Source organism: Agelaius tricolor, unplaced genomic scaffold (genome assembly GCF_023055355.1).
Source record: "Agelaius tricolor isolate 1412-34295 unplaced genomic scaffold, bAgeTri1.0.p SCAF_7, whole genome shotgun sequence".
Classification (NCBI taxonomy): Eukaryota; Metazoa; Chordata; class Aves; order Passeriformes; family Icteridae; genus Agelaius; species Agelaius tricolor.
In genome coordinates, this window is record NW_027269267.1 from 28,626,156 (window position 1) to 28,646,281 (window position 20,126).

The 20,126-nt window shown below is 37.1% G+C and overlaps 1 protein-coding gene across 2 annotated transcripts in view; it reads left to right on the top strand.

The window, feature by feature from the left end:
* Positions 1–20,126, top strand: part of UXS1 (UDP-glucuronate decarboxylase 1) — a 54,965-nt gene that overhangs the window by 14,234 nt on the left and 20,605 nt on the right. For both annotated transcript variants that reach the window (XM_071430748.1, XM_071430749.1), the window contains exons 3-6: positions 149–197; positions 2,278–2,321; positions 5,803–5,863; positions 10,618–10,798. In XM_071430748.1, the coding sequence (XP_071286849.1) occupies positions 149–197; positions 2,278–2,321; positions 5,803–5,863; positions 10,618–10,798 (335 nt within the window). The remainder of the gene's footprint in view (positions 1–148; positions 198–2,277; positions 2,322–5,802; positions 5,864–10,617; positions 10,799–20,126) is intronic.

The window sequence follows — 20,126 nt, forward strand, 5'->3', positions numbered from 1 at the left end:
TAGACCATCCTCTTTAATTTGTTTTAATTATGTTTTTGAACTAATACTAAATTGAGGTGCTTTGAGGATGCTGCTTTAATACGACGCTGGTGCAGTGGAGCAGTTATTGCTTAGGTGTGGATTATTGTTTTTCTTTTCTTGCCCACAGGTCTCTTCAAGAAAATGGGGATCAGAAGGTGGAAAGTAGAATAGAGGAGGTTAGTTTGCTAATAGTTGTAATCTGTTTTATTTTCAGTTCTCCATTTTACTCATTTCATATTGAAGTGGTATATTTAGTTTATATTTAGTTGTATCTCCTTACTCTTGATTCTACTAAAACCAAAGCATTGGATTTGTACATAAGTTTTTGAACTGTTCTTCACTCTAGTGTAGTTTCTAACATTGATCTCTGACTCCATTTTATTTTCATTAAAACCTTTCTTGAAAGTGACAGATCTGCTGATACATTTACCGCAGAGACTATGGTAGAATTCTCCCAAGAACTGTTTTATTTGTTACTTAAAGGATGTACACAAATTCTTTCCTCTGACTGCCTTACAAAATGTGAAGTATTTACAAGGTGCATTACAAATTTGAAGGTGCCCAAAATTGCTTTGCTTTGTTCTTAACTAATGAATAAATATAGCAATGTTTATGGCTGGGAAGGGTGCAGTGCCAAGGCTTTAAGCACAAGTCCTGGCAATTTCTGGAGTAGATATGGGGACTGAACTTACTGGTGGTTCTGGACTGCTGTACCAATACCTCTGAATTTCCATTTCAGCCTTAGTTTATTGTGAAATATTGTGAATGTGTGCAATGGATGTTTCTCCAAATGTTTCAGCCTTCCAATCTAATAACAATAAAACAAAGTATTAAATAGTAGAGAAGTCCTCGAGGTTGATACCCCTTACCCTTGTTGTATGTGTTCCTGTACTAGTGTAGCCTGGTCTGCCTGTTGTCTTCCATTCCAGCAGTTTTATATAGCAGCTGTTCCTCTGGACACAGAGAGCAGCCTACTGAAATTGCTTAAAATCAGTGGAGAGCCTGTATTCTTAGTTTGTCTTTTGCATTCCTCTTTCTCTGTTTTTTTGGTTGGTTTGTTTGAATTTTAAAAAAGAGATTCTGGTAAGTGTTGCAGAAAGCACTGTGAAAATTCCAGTTGTTCAAGAATGGTGAAATATTTAAAATTCAATGTGTAGATCAGAGGTACTGTAAGGTCTGAGAAGTTGGACATTTCTGGATCTTATTTTTAAAGTTGTACTTGTATAATGTCTTACACCATCAGAATAACTGTTTCAAGAATTATTTGCTATTCCACAGAGCTAAATATTTAATGAATATAAATGATAATGCCATATTATTTCCTCTTAACATGAATATGCAGCTTTATTCAGTTTATGAAGTTACTGAACTGTCTAGTTCTAACCAGAAATATTTCTATAAAACAAATTAATGGTGGTTGCTGATGTGCTGCCACTTAGTACCAGTTAGAACCTCTGACAGCTTTCAACTTATGTATAGCCCAAAAAGGTAAATTTTGTGACAAGGCTTTAATGAACTTAAAAACAAGAGTTCAGGGACTCCTGTTGAAATTCAGCAGGACTGTTAGAAATTTGGGTCTTGTGATAAAGAAATTGAAACTGATGCCGGCTTAAGTGATTCTCTCTTCTAAAGCCATGAAAATGCAAGCAGAAGTCTTGGTAGGTGAACTATATTTTCTAAAAAATTTCCTTTCAATATTTTCCTAAGCCTAAATATACCCTCAAATCATGATGTAGAACATATTTAGGTATTTAAAGTGATGTATCTTTGAATTTGCATAGTATGTTCTGAGAGAATTACAGACATTTCACTGGAGCTAATGCCCTTCTCTCTGTGTCTGTGTCCTCTGTATGCTTGTCTGTTGTCCACTTAAATAGTTGATGTTTCAATTACTGACCCATTGTTCTGTTGTTGGATATAGATTACCTTTGACAACCTCAGACAAGTCACTTATGACTTCACTTTGTCAAATAGGAATCATAACATTGGATGTCCTTATCAAGACTATGGTACTCATAGCCTTGAGATGTTTTGTTTTCAGTGGTAAGTTAAGGGATTTCATTTCACAGTTTTCTAGGTGATTTGATTTTTGGTGGAAAAGGTTCAAGGTTTTTTTTTTTTTTTTGTCTTCAGTAAAGATCTGCATAGGAGACTGCTTGCCATGATTTCAGCTCTAAGGCAACTTCGCATGTGTGTCTTTTGTGATTTGAATCCTGTTTTATTCTTCAAAGAGTAAATGTTTTTCCTTTATTTTAGGTTGTTGCACCTCTAAGGGAGAAAATCAAAGATCTGGAAAAAAGGTATGTCATCTGCTGAATTTGGGAAGCAGCTCAAAGGCGCAGGTTTTTTTTTCTGTAGCAGTCAGTTCTGCAGTTGTAGGCTTGAAATAAATTTTTGTATATACCTTCAGAACCTTTGATTTGTTGTCATATATAAGTGAGGGCAGGGCATTGAATGCTGAGAGAGTAATGGTTAAGGTATTCTGGCTGATTGATCCTACTAAATCAAGCTGGGAGTGCTGGACTCTGTAAAGTTCAAATCCTGTGGAAGTATTTGCTATTTGGAGTCCAGCTGATGAATGGATTACTGTGGTTTATGTCTGCTAGGACATACTGGTTTCATCTTCAAGAGACTTAAAAGTATGTTTTGCCACACTTTTCCCATACTTTTGATTGGTTACTCTGCTTCAGCTACTGTGCAGTGACTTGCTTGTGCATCTTAGCCTGTATGTGTGCTTTGGATGAGCCTGGCTGACCTGCTTCTCTCAGGATCTGTAAAGGAATGTGTTACCCCTCACTCTGCCTGTTCACCTTGGTGTCACATCAGTTCTCTGATCTGAGTGTCCTCACGAACAGATGATTTCATCACAGAATGAGGTCTGGTATGGCACTGGGAGCTGTCAGCCTGACAAGCACATGCTGCTTTTGCCAGTGGTGTAGTGTTTTACAGGTGACACTGTTGGTGTCCCAGGCAAAGCAGAGTGCTGCATTGCAAAGGGTTAAGATTGGATTGTCCAAGCAGTACCAGTGAGCCCTTGTGGGGTATTGCATACTGGTGGTTGTGCCCTCTTTCTCTGGAGAGGGAGCAGAATACCATTGCTGCTGGCCAGATGCATGCCTGACACCTGCAGTACTTTGGTGTTCAGAGTTTGGTCTTGTCAGTGAGCAACTGCCCCTCCTCCTCCCACCCCTCCTGGGCTGTAAGGAAAAAAAAAAGGAGGAAAAAAAGTCAGTTATGTTTTTTACAATTGATTTGAAAGGTTCAGTGACCTGCCACATCCAATTTATTTCAGTGAGAATACTGAGCTGGTTGCTCATCTCTTAATGTGCACATGAACTTCATAGGTTGAGCTAGGTGTATATTGGCAATGTGAAACAAATTGCAGGTTGTGTCACCACCTTGCCAATTACAATATTAAATTGATTTATTTAATCTTTGTTGATAGTCCAGTAAGCCTTCAGCTTCAGTTGTGGGTTATTCAGGTATTTTCTTCTGCCATCCATGGAAGACCTTTGTGGGACGGTATCCTGATTGGCTCTTTTTTATTTAATAATTGTTGTATTTTTTCAAATGAGCGATGAGTTGTTGAGTAGAACCATTAAGTTAAAACTTCTCCCTCAAGCCATATAAATACTATGGCCTTTTCATGTGTATTGATAAGTCTTGTTTCAGAACTCTAGGAAAAAGGAGAAGGAATCAAAATATTTTTTTACCTCTGTATGAGCCAATCAGGAAATTATACTTTCACAAAAAGGGTGCTCTTATTGTGTTATTATTATTTTTCAAATAATGTAGCCATTTACCTCTGGTGGTTTAGCTGAATGTGGGTTGTTGCAATTAATATTTTTTAAATTTTATATCTGTGTGAAGTGGCTGTAAATAACTACTCACTGTCAGATGCCTGAAAGCTGATCCTGCTTGCAAAGCTTATTCTAGTGTCAATGTTTTCTTATTCATAAGATGATAAAACTTGAAAGCAAGCCATCTTCATGCTTTTGAGAAGCAGGAAGGACAAGAATTCCTTAATGCTAGTCTCATGACAAGAGATTGTTTAACTGAAGCTAGAGCTGTAAAGTTTTTATTAAGATTTGCACAGCAAAAGCATTGCCATGTCGTCATCAAAGCAAGCATCAAGTCAAGATAAACTCCATTTTGTTGCCAAAAGGTTTTTGGCTGCCAGACTATGTCCCACTGCCTCTAAACTGCTACTGGTGTAATAGAAGGAGCAAAAATGGTTGTGAGGTCCTTTGGCAGCAATATGACCCCAGGCTGGATTACTACTACCTTAAAAGAGTGGTCTTCAGAATGGAGGAGAGAGACTTGCCTTGCATCTAGTTATTTGGCACTTAAACTTATTTTGAACTCCATAAATCTCTTGTTAAGTGTGAATTTTCCTTTTTGTCTCAGAAAGGATATGGATTCCACATCTGCATTGTGCTTGTGCACTGTCTTTCATTTCTTCAGCATAAATCAAAGCAATTGTTAGTGACCTGTATAGTGATGTAAGGCAAGTGTAAGTAGCTTCTTTCTCAGTCTCCCTGTGTGGCCGAGATTGGAAGGTTCCATTGCCATATTTCCCCTATCTGAGAAATTGAAAGCAGCTTTCATGCTGTGATGAAAATTGGATCTGAAGCATCTGTGCTCTGGTGCTGAAGAATTCCTGTTGAGCCAGTACTGCAGGTTAGAAGCAGAGGAGGAGGGCATGCTTCTAGATCACAGTTGTAGGGTCAGTTCAGTGAGTAGCTTTGGGTGAGGATAAGAAAATGAGAACAAGAAAATTTTTGGCATTTTTGGCTCTTGCGTGCTACACCAGGCTATCTCTCACCTGTGGACTTACTGGAGGAGAAGAGTAACCACAGCATGTGCAGTGTCACCCTGATATTTAGTAGAAGAAAACCTGAGCTATTAAATTGCCAAGACTATGAAGCTAATTTCTGAAATAAATAAAATTTACGCCTTCTTTCAGAGGGCTTTGTTGCTCTGTGCAGAATGCATGCCAGGGAGGGAGAGAAGTTCTTCTAAGGTTTGAAGCATCAAGAGCTTGAGAGAGCACTTAAGATTCATATGTCACATAATTTTATTTTATGGTGTTTTTGGTTTGATTAAGTTCTTGTAAAGAAGATGCAAAAATTAAATTACTACCTTCAAGACTATCATGTAAATGACAGTCTAGCATGTCTAAGAAAATTAAGATTGGTTTTCATGCTGAATAAACTCTGTTGTAGAAATTGTTGAAATATCTTAAAATGTGTTTTTTCAACATTCTGATTGTAAACTTTATATTGATTTTTGTAAAAATTTAAGGCAAATTAAAACTTTGTTGTAAGTTTCACATTGAAACTTCAAGGAGAAGTGTTTGAAGTCAATGTGGTAAGTCAACAAAATTTGTTCCAGAGTTTTAAGAGGGTTGTTTGCCTTTTAAAACTTTAGAAAGAAAGTATCCAGTCACTACTCATGTTTTATTGTTTTATTCTCTTGTGATGTCATGCCTGACACTAGTTCAGCTCTCAAAAGATAAAAGTCAGGTGATTCATTATATAAAATCAGGGAGAAATTTTTAAAGCACTGTTTGCAGATGAATTTTGATATTTCAGCATGCATAGGCATTGTCTTGTGTTGACCCAGATTCTTTTTTAGAATAAAGGACTAAATATACTCTTAGCAGAACTTTAAGAGGGGAAGGTTTTCAGAGTAGTTTCTCATGTATCAAAGAGAGGTATGTGAAAGAAAACAGGCTGAAACTTACTTAGTTTTTCTTCTTTGTTTTGAAATGTTCTATAGTTTCACCCAGAAATACCCACCAGTGAAATTTTTATCAGAAAAGGATCGTAAAAGAATCCTGGTAAGTTTGTATTTACTCAGAGATTGTTTTGGGGAAATACCAAAAAATTCTGTGGAATGTCATCTGTTTTGTAGGATTAAAGATATGAGAAGGGATGAAGGGAATTACCTTGGCTGGCACAGGTTTTAGGACACTGCTTCACTTGTTTGTGTTGATGTTCTCAAACTCAGCATAAGAACAATACATGTGGACTCTGCTTTTGAAGTGTGACTTGGCAACTAAACTGCTCTTGCCTGTAACTTCTCAGGATCACATTGCCAAAGAATCTTCACGTGCGCTCCCAGATGGCTTAAACTTTCAGAGACTGGGAAACTTAAAGCACACCTTAACAGGAACCTTGTGTGACCAAATTGGGCAAAATCTAGTCATAAGGCTAGAAAAGAAGTTGCTCTGCAGGGAATGTTCATCTCTCTGTGTCTTCTCTGTTGTTTCTGTTATTTTGAAGCATCATAAGCAGTTGAGGGTTGAAGAGGATGGCAGGCTAACTCAGGAAAAGGAGTTGTGCAGGGCATTCTTAAACCTAGTGAATTGTGCTGGAAATCAGCTTTCCAGCTTTGTCTGCAAAAATTTTGATGTTATCTGTGACCTAGCTTTTTCTTTGTTTCTGTGTGTCTTCAGTGGGGGGGAATTGTCCTCATGTTTTGAAGGCAGAGAAAGTATGGCTACTTGAGATGTGTAAAATAGAGTATGAACTTCTGCTTCTGTAGTAATGAAAGTAAAGTCTTCAACAAAACCCTGCTAACGTGCCTAACTGCGCTGGTGCTTTTGTTTGCTTTGACTTCAAAATTTTGAAGAAAAAAGCTGAAAATATGCAGAGAAAATTATTTTACTGCATATTTAGGCAATAATCTTCATTGCTATTGAAAAATTTCACAAAGTGTTACCAAATTAGTTTAGTTCTGCAATGGTGTTCTGTCATTTTTATGACAGTCTGACGAAGGGAGACCTGTAGACTCCCAGTGCCCCTGTTGACTACAGAAAATAAACTGAGGAAAATAGAGGTTTAATTTTGAAAATTCCTAAATTGTGTACTTCATGTGTTTGCAAGGGTATAAAGTAACCTTAATGTCATGTTTTCTGTGTAAGTGAGAATGTACTTCCAACAAAAGTGTCAGTGAAAGCTGTTAACAGGCTGTGGAGCTCTTAATGTTCACTTCCAGACTTTGCCACTGAAAAATACTGGATATTTTGTTGAAATTTGTTGCTTCAACAGAGATGGCAAGTAGTTGGAATAGGAGAGTTTTCAGCTGACCTGGAGGTGAATAGCTTTTTGTTTCCCAGTGTATTTTGTAGAGTTTAAATAACTACAGAGAAAGCTGGCCAAAAGGAGTGGCAGGTTGTTCTGACTAGTTTTGTGCCACCTGGGATGGGCATTCATAGGCCTCCTGCCCATGGGAGCAGTTACCTTCTGTTACAGTGTGGCTGTCATACTTCTAGGGGAAATAATCCCATATTCTTTTGAGTAGCTGAAGTTCCCATAAAAATGTTGCAATACACTTCAAAATTCTCAAGACCTAGCCAGCCCAGTGAATTTTGCTAGATCACGTATTTTGCTTTGTATTTGGTTAATACTACATCTTTTCCTAGAATGCATTCTTAATTTAACTGTTTTTTTATTCTGACTGCAGTCTCCAGCTCCAGCCTGGAGATCCCCACAGCACTGTCCTGACAAGACAACAGCTCTAGCAGTTAGTTTTTATTAAACAGCATCTCTCTGGAGATGATTTCTGGTTGTGGTGGTATCTCAGCTGAGACCAGATATCCTGACACTTTCATTGAAAAGAGATCTTCACCTTGTTGTGCATGATTTATCTATTTCCTGACTTCTCTGAAGTGACTAGGCCGCAGGCTTTCATATGCAAGAGAAACAATTCTGTTATGTGGAAGATAGTGTTGCCATTGGTTCAATCTATTGGGTGGTTTTTTTCTGAATTCAATATAGTAAAGTGATAAAAGCAGAAAACAAAAATAATTAATATAATTTCCTTATGGGGCATAAGATGTTTTGAATTTGATTGCAGACAGCAGAAACGTGTAATAAATAGAGAAACCTGTAAGTGCCTGTGGTGAAGATAATTATCAGTAATATTTGTGCCTTTTAGTAGGTGATGAAGTTACCAAGCATACATGCTTTACTAAGTAATTAAATATTTTCATTAATGTTGTCTTAATAAAGAATTCCTTTTTAAGACCCAAGTGTTGGTGCTCCAGTTCTGATACGTATATGATTCATGTACAACTTATGATTATGTGGATTAATATGTCATTGTGATTTGCAGGAAGTAATATTTAGAAGTGCTGCTTGTATCAGTAATTACAGGAAGGTTATACAAAGAACTTCAGTGATAAATCATCTTTTCTTTTTTTTAATGTTGCATCAATAATGATAAAAAACATAATTTACATAGTTTTTTTACTTTTCCAGGGGAAATTCAACTCCTTTTTCAATCATTTCTTAAGTTCTTTGTCTAATACCCATGGAAGTGATATGTTAATAAAGCCAACTTAGTTTCATCATAAAAACTACTTGTAGGTTTAAGGTAATTGGAAACTTCTTTCCAGACAGAATTGGTTTGTGCTTTTTTTAACCTTTTTTGTGCTTTTTTCCTTCTTACTGTGTGTGTGCTTTTTTTCTATGCTTTTAATGCTTTTTTGCCTTTTTTGGTTGGCTTTGTGATTTTATTTTTTTTTTAAGGGATATTGGGAAGAAGACACTTTCTTTTACTGCACCAAAGACATATGTTGCAAGCATTGAGTTTATCTTCTCTAGTATCTTGGCAATAGAAGTAGCAGCAGGAAATTTCCTTGGGCCTCAGTTGAAGGAGTAGGTTCAGATCTTCTACAGAAAAGTCTTATCCTGTTCACCACAGAAAAGCCAAAACCCTTGGAACATTCAGCAAGGCTGCAGCTTGTTTGCTAGTCAGGATAAACTCATGGCATTAGGTTTGCCGTGCATGGTTTGTTTTTTTCCCCTCTTATAAGTGGTGACACGTGGCAAAGGGCTGTTCTCCCTCAGTTACTGGTCTTCTGTCCTCATTCTCAACATTCTGCTAGAAACCTGCTCTTCCCTCCTCTCTCTTGCAGCATAACATGAGCCTTGAGATTGTTTCTTTTATTCCAGAGGGAATTTCTCCTAAATCCTGTTTCTCCTTCAGGTTTGTTAGGGAACTGAATAAGATGTTGAACTTGCCACAAGAAAGCCCTGACAAACTCAGAAGAATACTAAATAGACCAACTAAATGATTCTTTCATTAACTGCCATTTACAATTGGTTTGGCACACTGGTGTCCCTGAATTTTTAATAAGAAAAGGAAGGATGAGAATACAAGAAGTGGACATGCAATTTTTGCAAAAGAAAACAGATATAGTTTCTGTATGGTTTTTTCCCTTTTCAATCTTTCGAGGTTTTCCTTTGCTTTTTTCCTGGTTTTAAAAAAAATTGCTAATCTTGCTTTTTTAAAACAGTGGATGGCAGGGTAGTGGACAGGATAAATGTTTAGTCTTTGACTAACCCAAAGTAAAAGAACTTCAGGCATCTCATCCTTTTCCACACAGCACTTTGTCATTTCAGTACACTATCCATTCATTAGATTCCTGCTTGATTCCATTTTGTCCTTTCATTGTTTAGTTAAGTGTCACTACAGCTGAAGAATGGACATCAACAGCTGAATCACTTTGAAAATGTGAATTTGACCATGCAGATATCTTTTATAGCTGATACCACACAGGGCTTTTACAATTCTACTTTTCAAGTGTTGTGATCTGTTGTGTCTTGGTTCTTGAAAACAGTTTATGAAATGCAGAGAAGATAATTGCTTCTGTAGATGGGTCTGGGTGTGTCACACAACTTGCAGTTCTACTTATTGTGCTGACTGCTTCAGTACTAAGTAGGTGATTTTTTTTTTTGCTTGTTTACTGTTGAAGTCTGTGGTGTTAAAAGGGAAACATTAATTAGCTTGTTTCTTCAATGAAACAGGAGTACAGAGTTTTAAATATTTTATTTTTGCTTGTTTCTTTGCAGCAGAACATCAGAGTTTCAATACAGGCAAATGCTGCATGTCAGAACTAATGGTATAGAATAGAGTTTTTTTCAGTTGTAAGGGACCTGCAAAGATCATCTAATCCAACTGACTGACCTCCTCAGGCCAGGATGATGTAAGCTATGGATCCATTAAGACACAGAAAGAATTAGTATTTTGGTTTTAGGAGATATTTCAAATGAAAGGTCTTCAGAGAATTCCCTTTCTCCTTTCTGGGTGAAAACTTACAGTACTTACTTAGAACACCCAGCATGTCTTCCATGTAAGCCAGACAGAAGCTGGATTTGACATGTCTGATAAATCTGATGCAAAAGTAACCTGGCATTCTGTCATACCTTTTTTTTTCCTCTGAGAAATGGGATTTGCAGAAATTTCTCCTAATACCTTTCTGCATCTTTTTAGACTTTGCTGTCATAAAAAAGAGCACAATCCAATTTGAAGGGAAAAGAGGAAAATAGTGTAATCTGAAAAAGAGATTTTGTCGATGCAATAGATAGCTGACCTTCTAGCCTGAGAGTGATGAAACATGTCAAGTATGTCTCTCAAAATTTTAAAATCTGTAAATCTTGGGAAAAAAAATATACATGGAAATGGAGTTGTTTCCCCTGGAGTAAGCAAAGATCTGAAACCTACTGTTCTGTCTTCATGTTTGTAGACTTTGTCTAGTGTTTCTGTAAAAAGAAAAAGAAATTTATACCAACTGTCCTAACGCAGATAACTGGAGGAGCAGGGTTTGTGGGTTCTCATCTTACTGACAAACTAATGATGGATGGCCATGAGGTTACAGTTGTGGACAACTTCTTTACGGGCAGGAAAAGAAATGTGGAGCACTGGATTGGTCATGAGAACTTCGAACTGATAAATCATGATGTCGTTGAGCCCCTGTACATTGAAGGTAGGTAGTCTCTACTTTGGTATTTGCACTTTTTTGTGCCTTTCCCTTCTAAGTGCGTGCATCTGTAAAGAAATGAAATTTATGTGCTGAGTTCTGGGTTGATCTATCTAGTATCTGTATGCTTTGTTTATTATTAGCCTGTTTTCTGTGAGCAGTATGAAGAGGTTCAGAGCACTTTTGTTGGAAATCAGTTCTTCTTTTCTGACTGGACAGGAGGAAAGAGACCTTAAAAACATCCTGATATGTCTGATTTTGTGAGAAGGCAAGATGACAGTGGGTCAGTCTGTCTGTCCCATCCATTGTCCCACTTTACTATGTGCCTGCACAGGCTTACATACACAGAATATGTGGTCCAGATATTTCATGAACTGAAGTGTATTTGAGGGCTGCAGCTACACTAGACATGCATCCTGCAACTGTGTATGGTCAGTTGAGAGGAAATTAACTTTCCTTAGTTGCCTTCAGCGTCTTATGTAGAAAACATTGCTCCTGCTTTTAGGTGCAGGCATTCTACAACCTGAAGAGTTGGAAAACAGCAGCACTGAATTTCCCTAGTTTTCAACAGAAAAAAAATACACCAATTCTAAAGGAAGAAGCAAACAAACAAAAGTGTGTTCTGCTTTAAAGTAGTAGCTCAACATCTGAACTATCATAAACCTCAAACTATTAAATAGTCAGATTTCAAGGTACCATTAACATGGTTGTATTGGAGAGAGACATGCATTTATAGACTTCTATGGGAGTATCTAACCATATAATGAGTCAGTGAAAGCATTGCTCAAATTACACTGCAGTTCTGGTGGGTGTGCTCCATCCTTTTAAAACTCTGTAGCAATGTACTTGTTCACTTTAAGAAAAAAAAAATGACTCGGTGGTTTGGGTTTTTTTAATTCCTGCTGAATTCTAGTGGATGGAATTTCACAGGAAGTATCTCTAGTAATTGCATCTCTTGTATTATTGGTTGTGATGAATTCCTGGCAACACTACTGAAACAGTCCTGCAAAAACACATGCTCCTGCTCTGTTCCAACAATGCGCTGCTTCAGATGCTGCTTGTTATTTAGAAGTTGTTTCAAACTTCTGCTTCCACTGACAGGATAATGGAACAAGAATCTTATTAACTGACTCCAGGTGCTGGTAGCTCATACCTCAGCCAAATCAATTTGTCAGCTTTTCTAATCTTTTCCATTCTTTTCCTTCTTTCTGACTGATTACATTTGAGACTTTCTTAGAGAATTATCATCATTGCTATATTGTTACCCAGCTAACTAATGAATGGGAATTCTGAGATCCTTCAGCTACCTTTTCCTATGGCCTATGTAATTAAGACAACAATTCCCTATTTAGTCCTGACAGCTAATTATTACATGTTATTCAGTGGGTAGTTTATTGAATGTCTTTTCATCTTCCAACAGTGTAAATTGAGGCTGGCATGGCTAAGTGTTAAAATAAAATTAACTTTCGTACACTAAGAACATGGTAAAATTTCATTTCATTGCAGAGTTTATAGTCCAGTGAGGCAATGGGGAGACAGTTTTTTAACAGATCAGCAAGTTGGCATATACATCAGATGCTTCTTTTCTTACTCCCAGTTTTCTCCTTTTTACTTGTAAATAGAAGTTGGAATGACTGTGCAGTCATGATAAAAAGTAGGTTTGTGTCTAAAGAATTTCTCTGTATTTGCTGTCCTGTTTAAACCAGGTTATATAAGGTTGTTTGACAGCTCAGTTCCAGAGAGGAAAATCAGTGCTTTATTTCTGAAAGAGACCTCATTTTTGGTCTAGAAAGAGCAGTGCTTTCTCTTTGGATATGGAAAAGTGAATTTAGTCTCAAGATGGGTAGCTTTCAGCTTCACAGTGGTGCCTACGCACAATCTGCCTTGGCTGCGTCATTATCTTTGAACCATGACACCAAGTGGGACTCAGCATACTTGCAGCTTCATCTGGGTTGGCCAGAGACAATAATAAATCACATAAACACACATTTTATTTTTTAGCCTTGTGACAACTGTAGTATTCTCTAGTGCTGAATGTCTTTCTCCTCTACTAGGATTTTATTTGCTTTAGCATTTGGAAATGTCAGTGGGAGATGCACAAGTTTTCACTTTGTTTTTTCCAAGCAGAAGAAAAAGGGTTTTGAATTCTTTAGTGGAATGAAAGTAGTTCAGGAATCTTGAAAGATAAAAAATAGTTAAAAATAAGTTGGAAATAACTATATTAACCCTTTTTTCCTATTATAGTTCAGTTCTGTGGCTTTAATACACTATTAAACGGCTTTAATACACTATTTTTTGGTACAGGAAGACAGAGGGTTTTTTTTCTGAAGGCTAGTCTGGAAAGAAAAGACTCTCTTAACACTCTTTTTTGTAGTATCAGGAAAAAAAATAGAAATACACCTTTACTTATTTTCTGTCTCATTCTCTACATTCATTAAGGTTACAAGTGCCCCAAGGTAGTCACTTGAGAGCACTGTGGCTCATGTTCCTACAAACCATATTGTAAGGACACACAGATGTTAATTGGAAAACAAATGAGAATTAATTCTCTATCTGGTGTTACTGTGATGCATCCCAATTTAGGGTAATGGATAAACTGCATTAGAAAATGCCGAAGGAAATTCTGTATTAAATAAAGGTATGTTATTATTGATGTACTTGGTTTCCATAGTAACATAAGCATTAGTGCTGTTCTGTTTATACTTACCTTTGCATTTGAGTTGACTCTGTGTTTGTAGTAAAAAGTAAGGGTTTGTTTTTATTTCACTTCCAAGACACCCAAGTCTCTATTTCTATTGTGAAATATTGTTATACTTAAATATATGTTTTTTTAAAAAGCAAAAAAAAAAAACCAAACAAAACCACAAGAAAACAAACAAAAAAGAACCCCCAAAAAACCAACCAGAAATACACAGCCCATATACCCCAAAAAATCCCCAAAACCACACACATGAAAAATCATGACACTTTCAAGGTGATGTCATAAGAAGGCACATGATCATTCCACAAACTGGACCCCTAAGCAGGAAAAAATGCCTCTCAATTCTCAGTCTTGATGTCTGGTTTTCAGCTACCCTAGGGTACACACAGCAGTTGAATGAATCTGAAAAAAACATCAGACAGTTATACATAGCCCATATCCTTCTCCCACTGGTGTTTCTTCTTCCTGCTTCCTCAGCAACTTTTGGAAGCCTTAAAACAATCCTCTGTAAAGTGATAGGTGCACATTTCCTTTAAACCCAGCTATCTGCTGTATCTGAAAGATGTCCTCAGCTGAACTGCTGCACGGTTCACAGGAAAACAGTTTGGCCTTGTGTTTCTTTTTGGTTGCTTGGTAGTGTTGTTTTGGTTTAGTTTTACTACACCTTTCACAAATTTGAAATGAAAACAGGCTTGAAAATGCCACAGATTTACAGTCAACAGTGGAAACAGTTGAGTCAGTTGAACTGATTTCCCTCCCCTAATCAAAGGTGCACAGTATGTTTTGAAAAGTACTGTATGATACTTCTAAAATTGCAGTCTATGGCAGCTGAAACTGCTGCCCAAACTCTTTGGGCAGAGCAGTGAAGAGTTGGTCCATTCTGATGCTCAAAAACTTTTATTTAAAATAAGTGCATGTGCACTACCTAAGTAATATAATATGAAATGAGAGAGAAGTGAAGTGTCAGTGGTAGGTAATGATCAACTGTTTTATGGCTTATGTTCTGAGATTTACTGATTTTCAGTTAAATAAAACTGTCTGGTTTTGCTCTTGGTTTGTTGTTCTGTTTTAATTCTTTATGCCAGCAGTCCAGTTTCTGGAAAAACATTTCTTAAGTGTTGGCTCTAATTTCAGTGACTGTTGTGAACACAAAGGTAGTTTTGACTCTCACTGAAAACGTTTTAAGATGATATGATAAAAACACATTTTGCAAGTTGAGAGACAGGGTGTTAGCACACATGATGTTAACACCTGATACACATAGTGGCAAGGATATTGTCTTTCAGAGTTTGCAGGAAGTGTTGTAGTTGCTAGTTACATATACATAGGTAAGTAAAGTATTTATAGACAAATTCTATAAACAGTATTTATAGAGTTTTAATAAATAATTTGCCTGACTGGGACTAAAAAAACCCTTTAATTTTAAGGACTTTGCTGGCTTGTAGGGCTGAGAGTTGATTTTTAAGGCTAAGACCAACAGTCTCACAAAATTGGTCAAAAGAATAGCTATAGCCTTCTTGTGAGTAACCTTCCAGATGTCAGGAGGATAGCATTTTACTAAACAGTGCTCTACAGTATCCCAGAATTGTTCAGTCTTCAGGTCCTCTCTCGGGTAATTTAAAACACATACAAATACAAACACAAAGGATATCTTTAATACATGGCACTTTTTTTTGTTTTTCTTTGGCTTCTATACTTCCCAGATTTTTCCCTTCCTAGTCTTTGTGCTTAATTATGTTCAGCTTGCTGGTTTAAATTGTTTGGTCAGGAAAGTCTATGGCAAGGCAGAGGGTAACAAATGCTACTTTATTTTGTTTGTCCAGAGCCAAGCGCAGTGGTGCCTTGATCTTGGTCTGGTGTGAGGCTGTCCAAAACTGCTCCTGTATGAGCAGTATGGTAAATCTTTATGAAGTTATTCCAGTTTGCCTGACATTACAGTCAACATCTTTAGCATCAGGTAAATGAACTAGTATTTGTCCTTTTTAGTTCTGGGCAATAGAAATGTCTCGCTTCATTGTGTCAGCTTCTCTGGCCTGACCTCCAGTAATGAAATCAGCACAGCTGGTTTTTTTTCCAAGAAAAGTCCATACATTCAAGCTGAGAAACCTATTTGTATGCTTCTGATCAAAGCTCTTCTGCTCAGTGCTTCCTGACTAGCAAATACAGTGATGGATGCAGGTGCTTAGTGGAGTTAGTGACCCGTTTAGTCCTTTCTGGACCATGACAATGTGGAAGGCAGAAATTGAAGATGTAGGTCATTTCCTGTCATAGGAAAGGTGGTAGATTTCTCCCTTACCATTCACTTAGGAAGCATGGAGAACATATGCAGTATTAGGGCTAGAAAATGAAGATGATATGAAGGAAAGTAGTTTTATGGCAGTATTTTGGAGTTTTATGGAGTATTTTGTCCTAGTCACCCTTGGACAAGTGGTTTTACTGATCATTCTTGTTTAGCATTAAGGAAAACACAGGATTGAATGTTTGTGTCCAAATTTAGGTATTGCAGATTCCATGTATGCTAAATATCAGGGATTTTTTTAGCTTTTCACGTTGAGAAGGGCATAATTGGCAAACATTTGTTGCTGTTTATCTTGCAATATGTTACTTTAACCTTAGGTTGAACACAGAGTTCTATATTTGCCACAGTGTACCTTGTGTACCTGACTTGAATGTTTATGCCAGCTTCTGTGTCTGTGCTATTTTGAAATAAATTTGATTTTTTGGCCCTTTTTTCCAATAAAATTGTAACATAACAAATTTGTTTAATTTTTCTTTATCAGTAGTCTATGATCCTGTGCTTGCTAAACTATTTGCTGCTGTATTCATAGTTAACAAAGCTCTAGTCTCCCATGTGAGCTACACATAGAAGTTGCAGAATTTTATTGTTATCATTTGTTACTCTGTTGTGGTCCTTAACATAACACTTTGCACAACTGTTCACATGGTTGTTTTCGAATAATTGCGCCATGACTTTATTGCAAAGCCAGCTCAAGGCTTTGTATTAAATGTTGTAAATCTTCTTTACCTCATGTAACAAGAAAGAGTTGTGGAGGTCAATAACTAGATGTATTGCTTTCTGTCCTTCAGTAGATACTGTCCCAGGCACAAAACAGTTAATCCTTTGAAAAGCTGTAGCTTGGAGAGCTTTCCACAGCTCTGGCTGGAACAGAGATAAGTTTCCTGCTGTCTTAAATAACTTAACTTTGTGCTACAACGCACAAGGTTGTCAGCCAAGCTGGGTGGATGGCTTTGTCTAGCTGGCCTGCTGAAATTCTGAAACAGAAAAAAAAAAAAAAAAGCAGGTATTTTTCAGACCTGACAGTTAATAGAGGGAAGGTGGAATGAGAAACAATTATTCTTATTTCAGCATTGTCAGATTGATGGGATCAAATTTGAAAAGTTTGTGATAGAAACTTTTCACCCTACTGAAATGTCCAGCATTCTCCAAATGTTTTGGAAAAATGGTTATATTTTCATTGGTCTGAGGTTTGATATACGAAAGATTCCTTCCCAGGCAAGAGGCAGAGGTCCTGTAGCTGCCTGGTTGCCTGTCCTGATCTAGAAGATGGCCATCTGACACTTGGCAATTTCCCCATCTTCCATGTCTGTGCCAGTTCTGCTCTTGCTGAACCTTTTCCATGCAGGGATCGATTTTTGCCTTTATGCATGGGGGAAAAGTACATTGAGGTAAATGAGATGGGCAAAACTGTACATCTGACAAAAAAAAAACTTGTTTTTTTTCCCCCAGCTCCTTCTTTGTTTCATTTAAAACAATTGCTAGCTGGGAAACCAAAGAAGAATGAAGGACTAAAAGAAGGAGAGTGCTTTCTTGCTTGCTGTCTTGCTTTCCATCTTTATTTTGCACTGTTTTTCACACTTAGTTTAATGTTTAAAAATAAGTAAATAAACTTGAATAATATAAGGAGTTTTGGGGGTTTTGTATTTTACATGCATTTCTTTCTAGCTAACAGTTATGTGACCACTTGGATGATCACAAGCCTAGCTGTATCCTTGTGGAGCAAAAGGAATTGTAATTTTTGACCTTCTGTATATGAATTGCCACATGCCATTAAAGGAACCACTTCTATTTGGGCTGCAATGGGTCAAAAATTAGGAGTATTTAAAAAACAAAATCAAAAAAACCCACAAAATTAAATTAAGTGAAAGGAGAGGGAGGCAGGAAGGAGTTCATTTCTGCTTTGACAGGTTAGGATTGGGCAGTAAATTACTAACAGACCAAATTGTTTTTGAAGTTTTTCCTCTTTCCAAAAATTCCACCAGAGCTTGTCAAAACTAATGTAGAAAGGGTTGTGAAGAAATAGGTAGAAAAAAACCAGCATAAAACTCAGGTCAGACTTCAGCTTTGAGTTGGCTGTAGGTGACTTCAGCAATTACTTTGTTAATTTTTCTGCACCATGGTGTTTGAGTTGTGCTTGCTGCTTGCAAGCATCAGTCAGCATCTTTGCAGAGCATTCCTTATCCCTGCTTCCAGTCTACCCCTTGTCTTTGGTTTTATGACAGTAACATCCTGTGGGAAGAAGATACTTAAAGCAAAACCTGAGGCAGTTATGTATTTTATTCATGTTCAGAACTCATCTGTAGGAATTGTGTTGAAGTTCAGTAATCCAGTTAAAATTTACCCCATGCTACATTTTTCCATCATTTCCCCAGCACAAAAATTGATTCCAGCTTTATTCACTGCTTAAGTTTACAGTGTCACAGTGACCAAAGTAAGGAGTAGTTATTCCATGTCACACTTCATCATGCAGAACAATTAACTAGCTTCATGTTACAGAAGTAACTCCTACAAGTTTCATTTGGATTAGCAATGCAGGCAGGGCTTGGAATTGAGGCTGAGCTGGGAACTTTGTTCTGCCAGCTCTCACTGCATCAGGTCATCTTTGGATGCTGTTTGTATTGCTATTACAGGTGCCCTGTGTGACAAACTCTTGATGCTGCACCAGAGTTGATAGTGGTTGGATGTACTATTTCCTGATCATTCAACAACAAATAGCAGAGAACCTGCTACATGAAATTTTACTTCTCTGCACCTTTTTATGTGAGAATAAATATTCAACATTGCACATCTGCCAAAGCTGTCTCTCTTTAGCTTTCTGGGCTGTTTTGACATCTTCTAGGCAGCAATTCATCCCTGCTCTGTAGAGATAAACAGCTGTAGACCAAAGAGAGAATGGCAACATAAAAGCAGATATATTTTGTGGCATCTGCATGAGCATACTGTCAAATATAATTTCTCTCTCAAGACAGTAAAACTTGTAGTTACAGTCTTTTTAAGGCAATTAAGTTTGCCTTAGGAGCTCATCTTATGTTATGTTGATAGTTAATTGTTCTCTGGGGTGAGCTATGGCTTGAAATAATTTCTCCTTATTTTGGTCACTTGACATTGTGAGTTTAATCAGTGAATAAAATTATTTTGTAGGATTTCTTGTGTTGCAGTGATAATGCAGGGCTGCAGTATGTGGTGAACTTTGAAATGCTTCCTCCAGATGAACCAGTGTGTGCTTATCCAAGCTGTGTTACATAAAAATCAGGAGCTGAGCTTGCCCAGTAGACAATAGACAGAACACTTAATCTAGAAAAATTTGATTTATATACAAGCACACTTCATTAGGGATTCAGAAATAAAGTAGGTTGAATATTTTACCATGCCAATATTGCTGGTATTTTTAAAGTGTTATTACCAGAAGATGTGCTTGTCTTGAAAAGAATGTGATGTTTTACTGTGAAGGAGATACTTACTTACCTACTTTTCATTTTTTCATTGCTCAATAGCCTGTTGAAAAATAAGGGGTGACTTTCACATGCATAATTCAAGCCACTTATTTATGCTCTTGCCCTACTAATCTGCTTTTTTTAACTATATTAGAGGTCAAAAAGCAAAGGTTTGCATACTTGCTTTGTCAGGTGACATTTGAGAATGGGAAGGAAGTCTTGAACAGAAGGCACATTCCTCTAATATTTCAGTGTTCTCAGCTAGTTAAAAGCAGGTGATAACTTCATAGTTGATATTTTATTTTTTCATATAGTGATAGGATAAGGGGAGATGGCTTTAAACTGTAAGAAGGTTTAGAGACAGCAAACAGAATCACTCCTGTGAGGGTGGTGAGGCAGCAGAACAGGTTGTCCAGAGAAGCTGTGGATGCCTGATGAACACTTGAAAGTGTTCAAGTCCAAGCTGCATGGGGCTTTGATCAGCCTTGTCTAGTGGAATGTGTGGTGGGATTGAGGTGATCTTTAAGGTCTCTTCCAATTCAAACCATTTCTGATTTCTTTATTTTTTCCCTACTAGATGTAACTTGTATACAGCTTGTGCTGTTTAAGTAAGTATGGTTGTACTTAAATAGAGACAAAGGAAAACTTTTTTGGTTTTCTTTTTGGGTTTGGTGTTTTGTTTTTGGTTTTTGTTTTTGATAGTCGAGGGTGCTTCTAACCTGTTTTAAGTAGGAAAAGTAATTTATTAGAGGAAAAAGTTCATAATGTCACAGATACTGTGAAAGTTAAAGCCCCCAACAGAAGGCTATGAGAAATCAACATGTGGTCAAAGTACAGATTATTTTTAATGCTGTGATTTTCTATTGCTTTTTAATAATAAAACACCTAAGGAAATAGAAG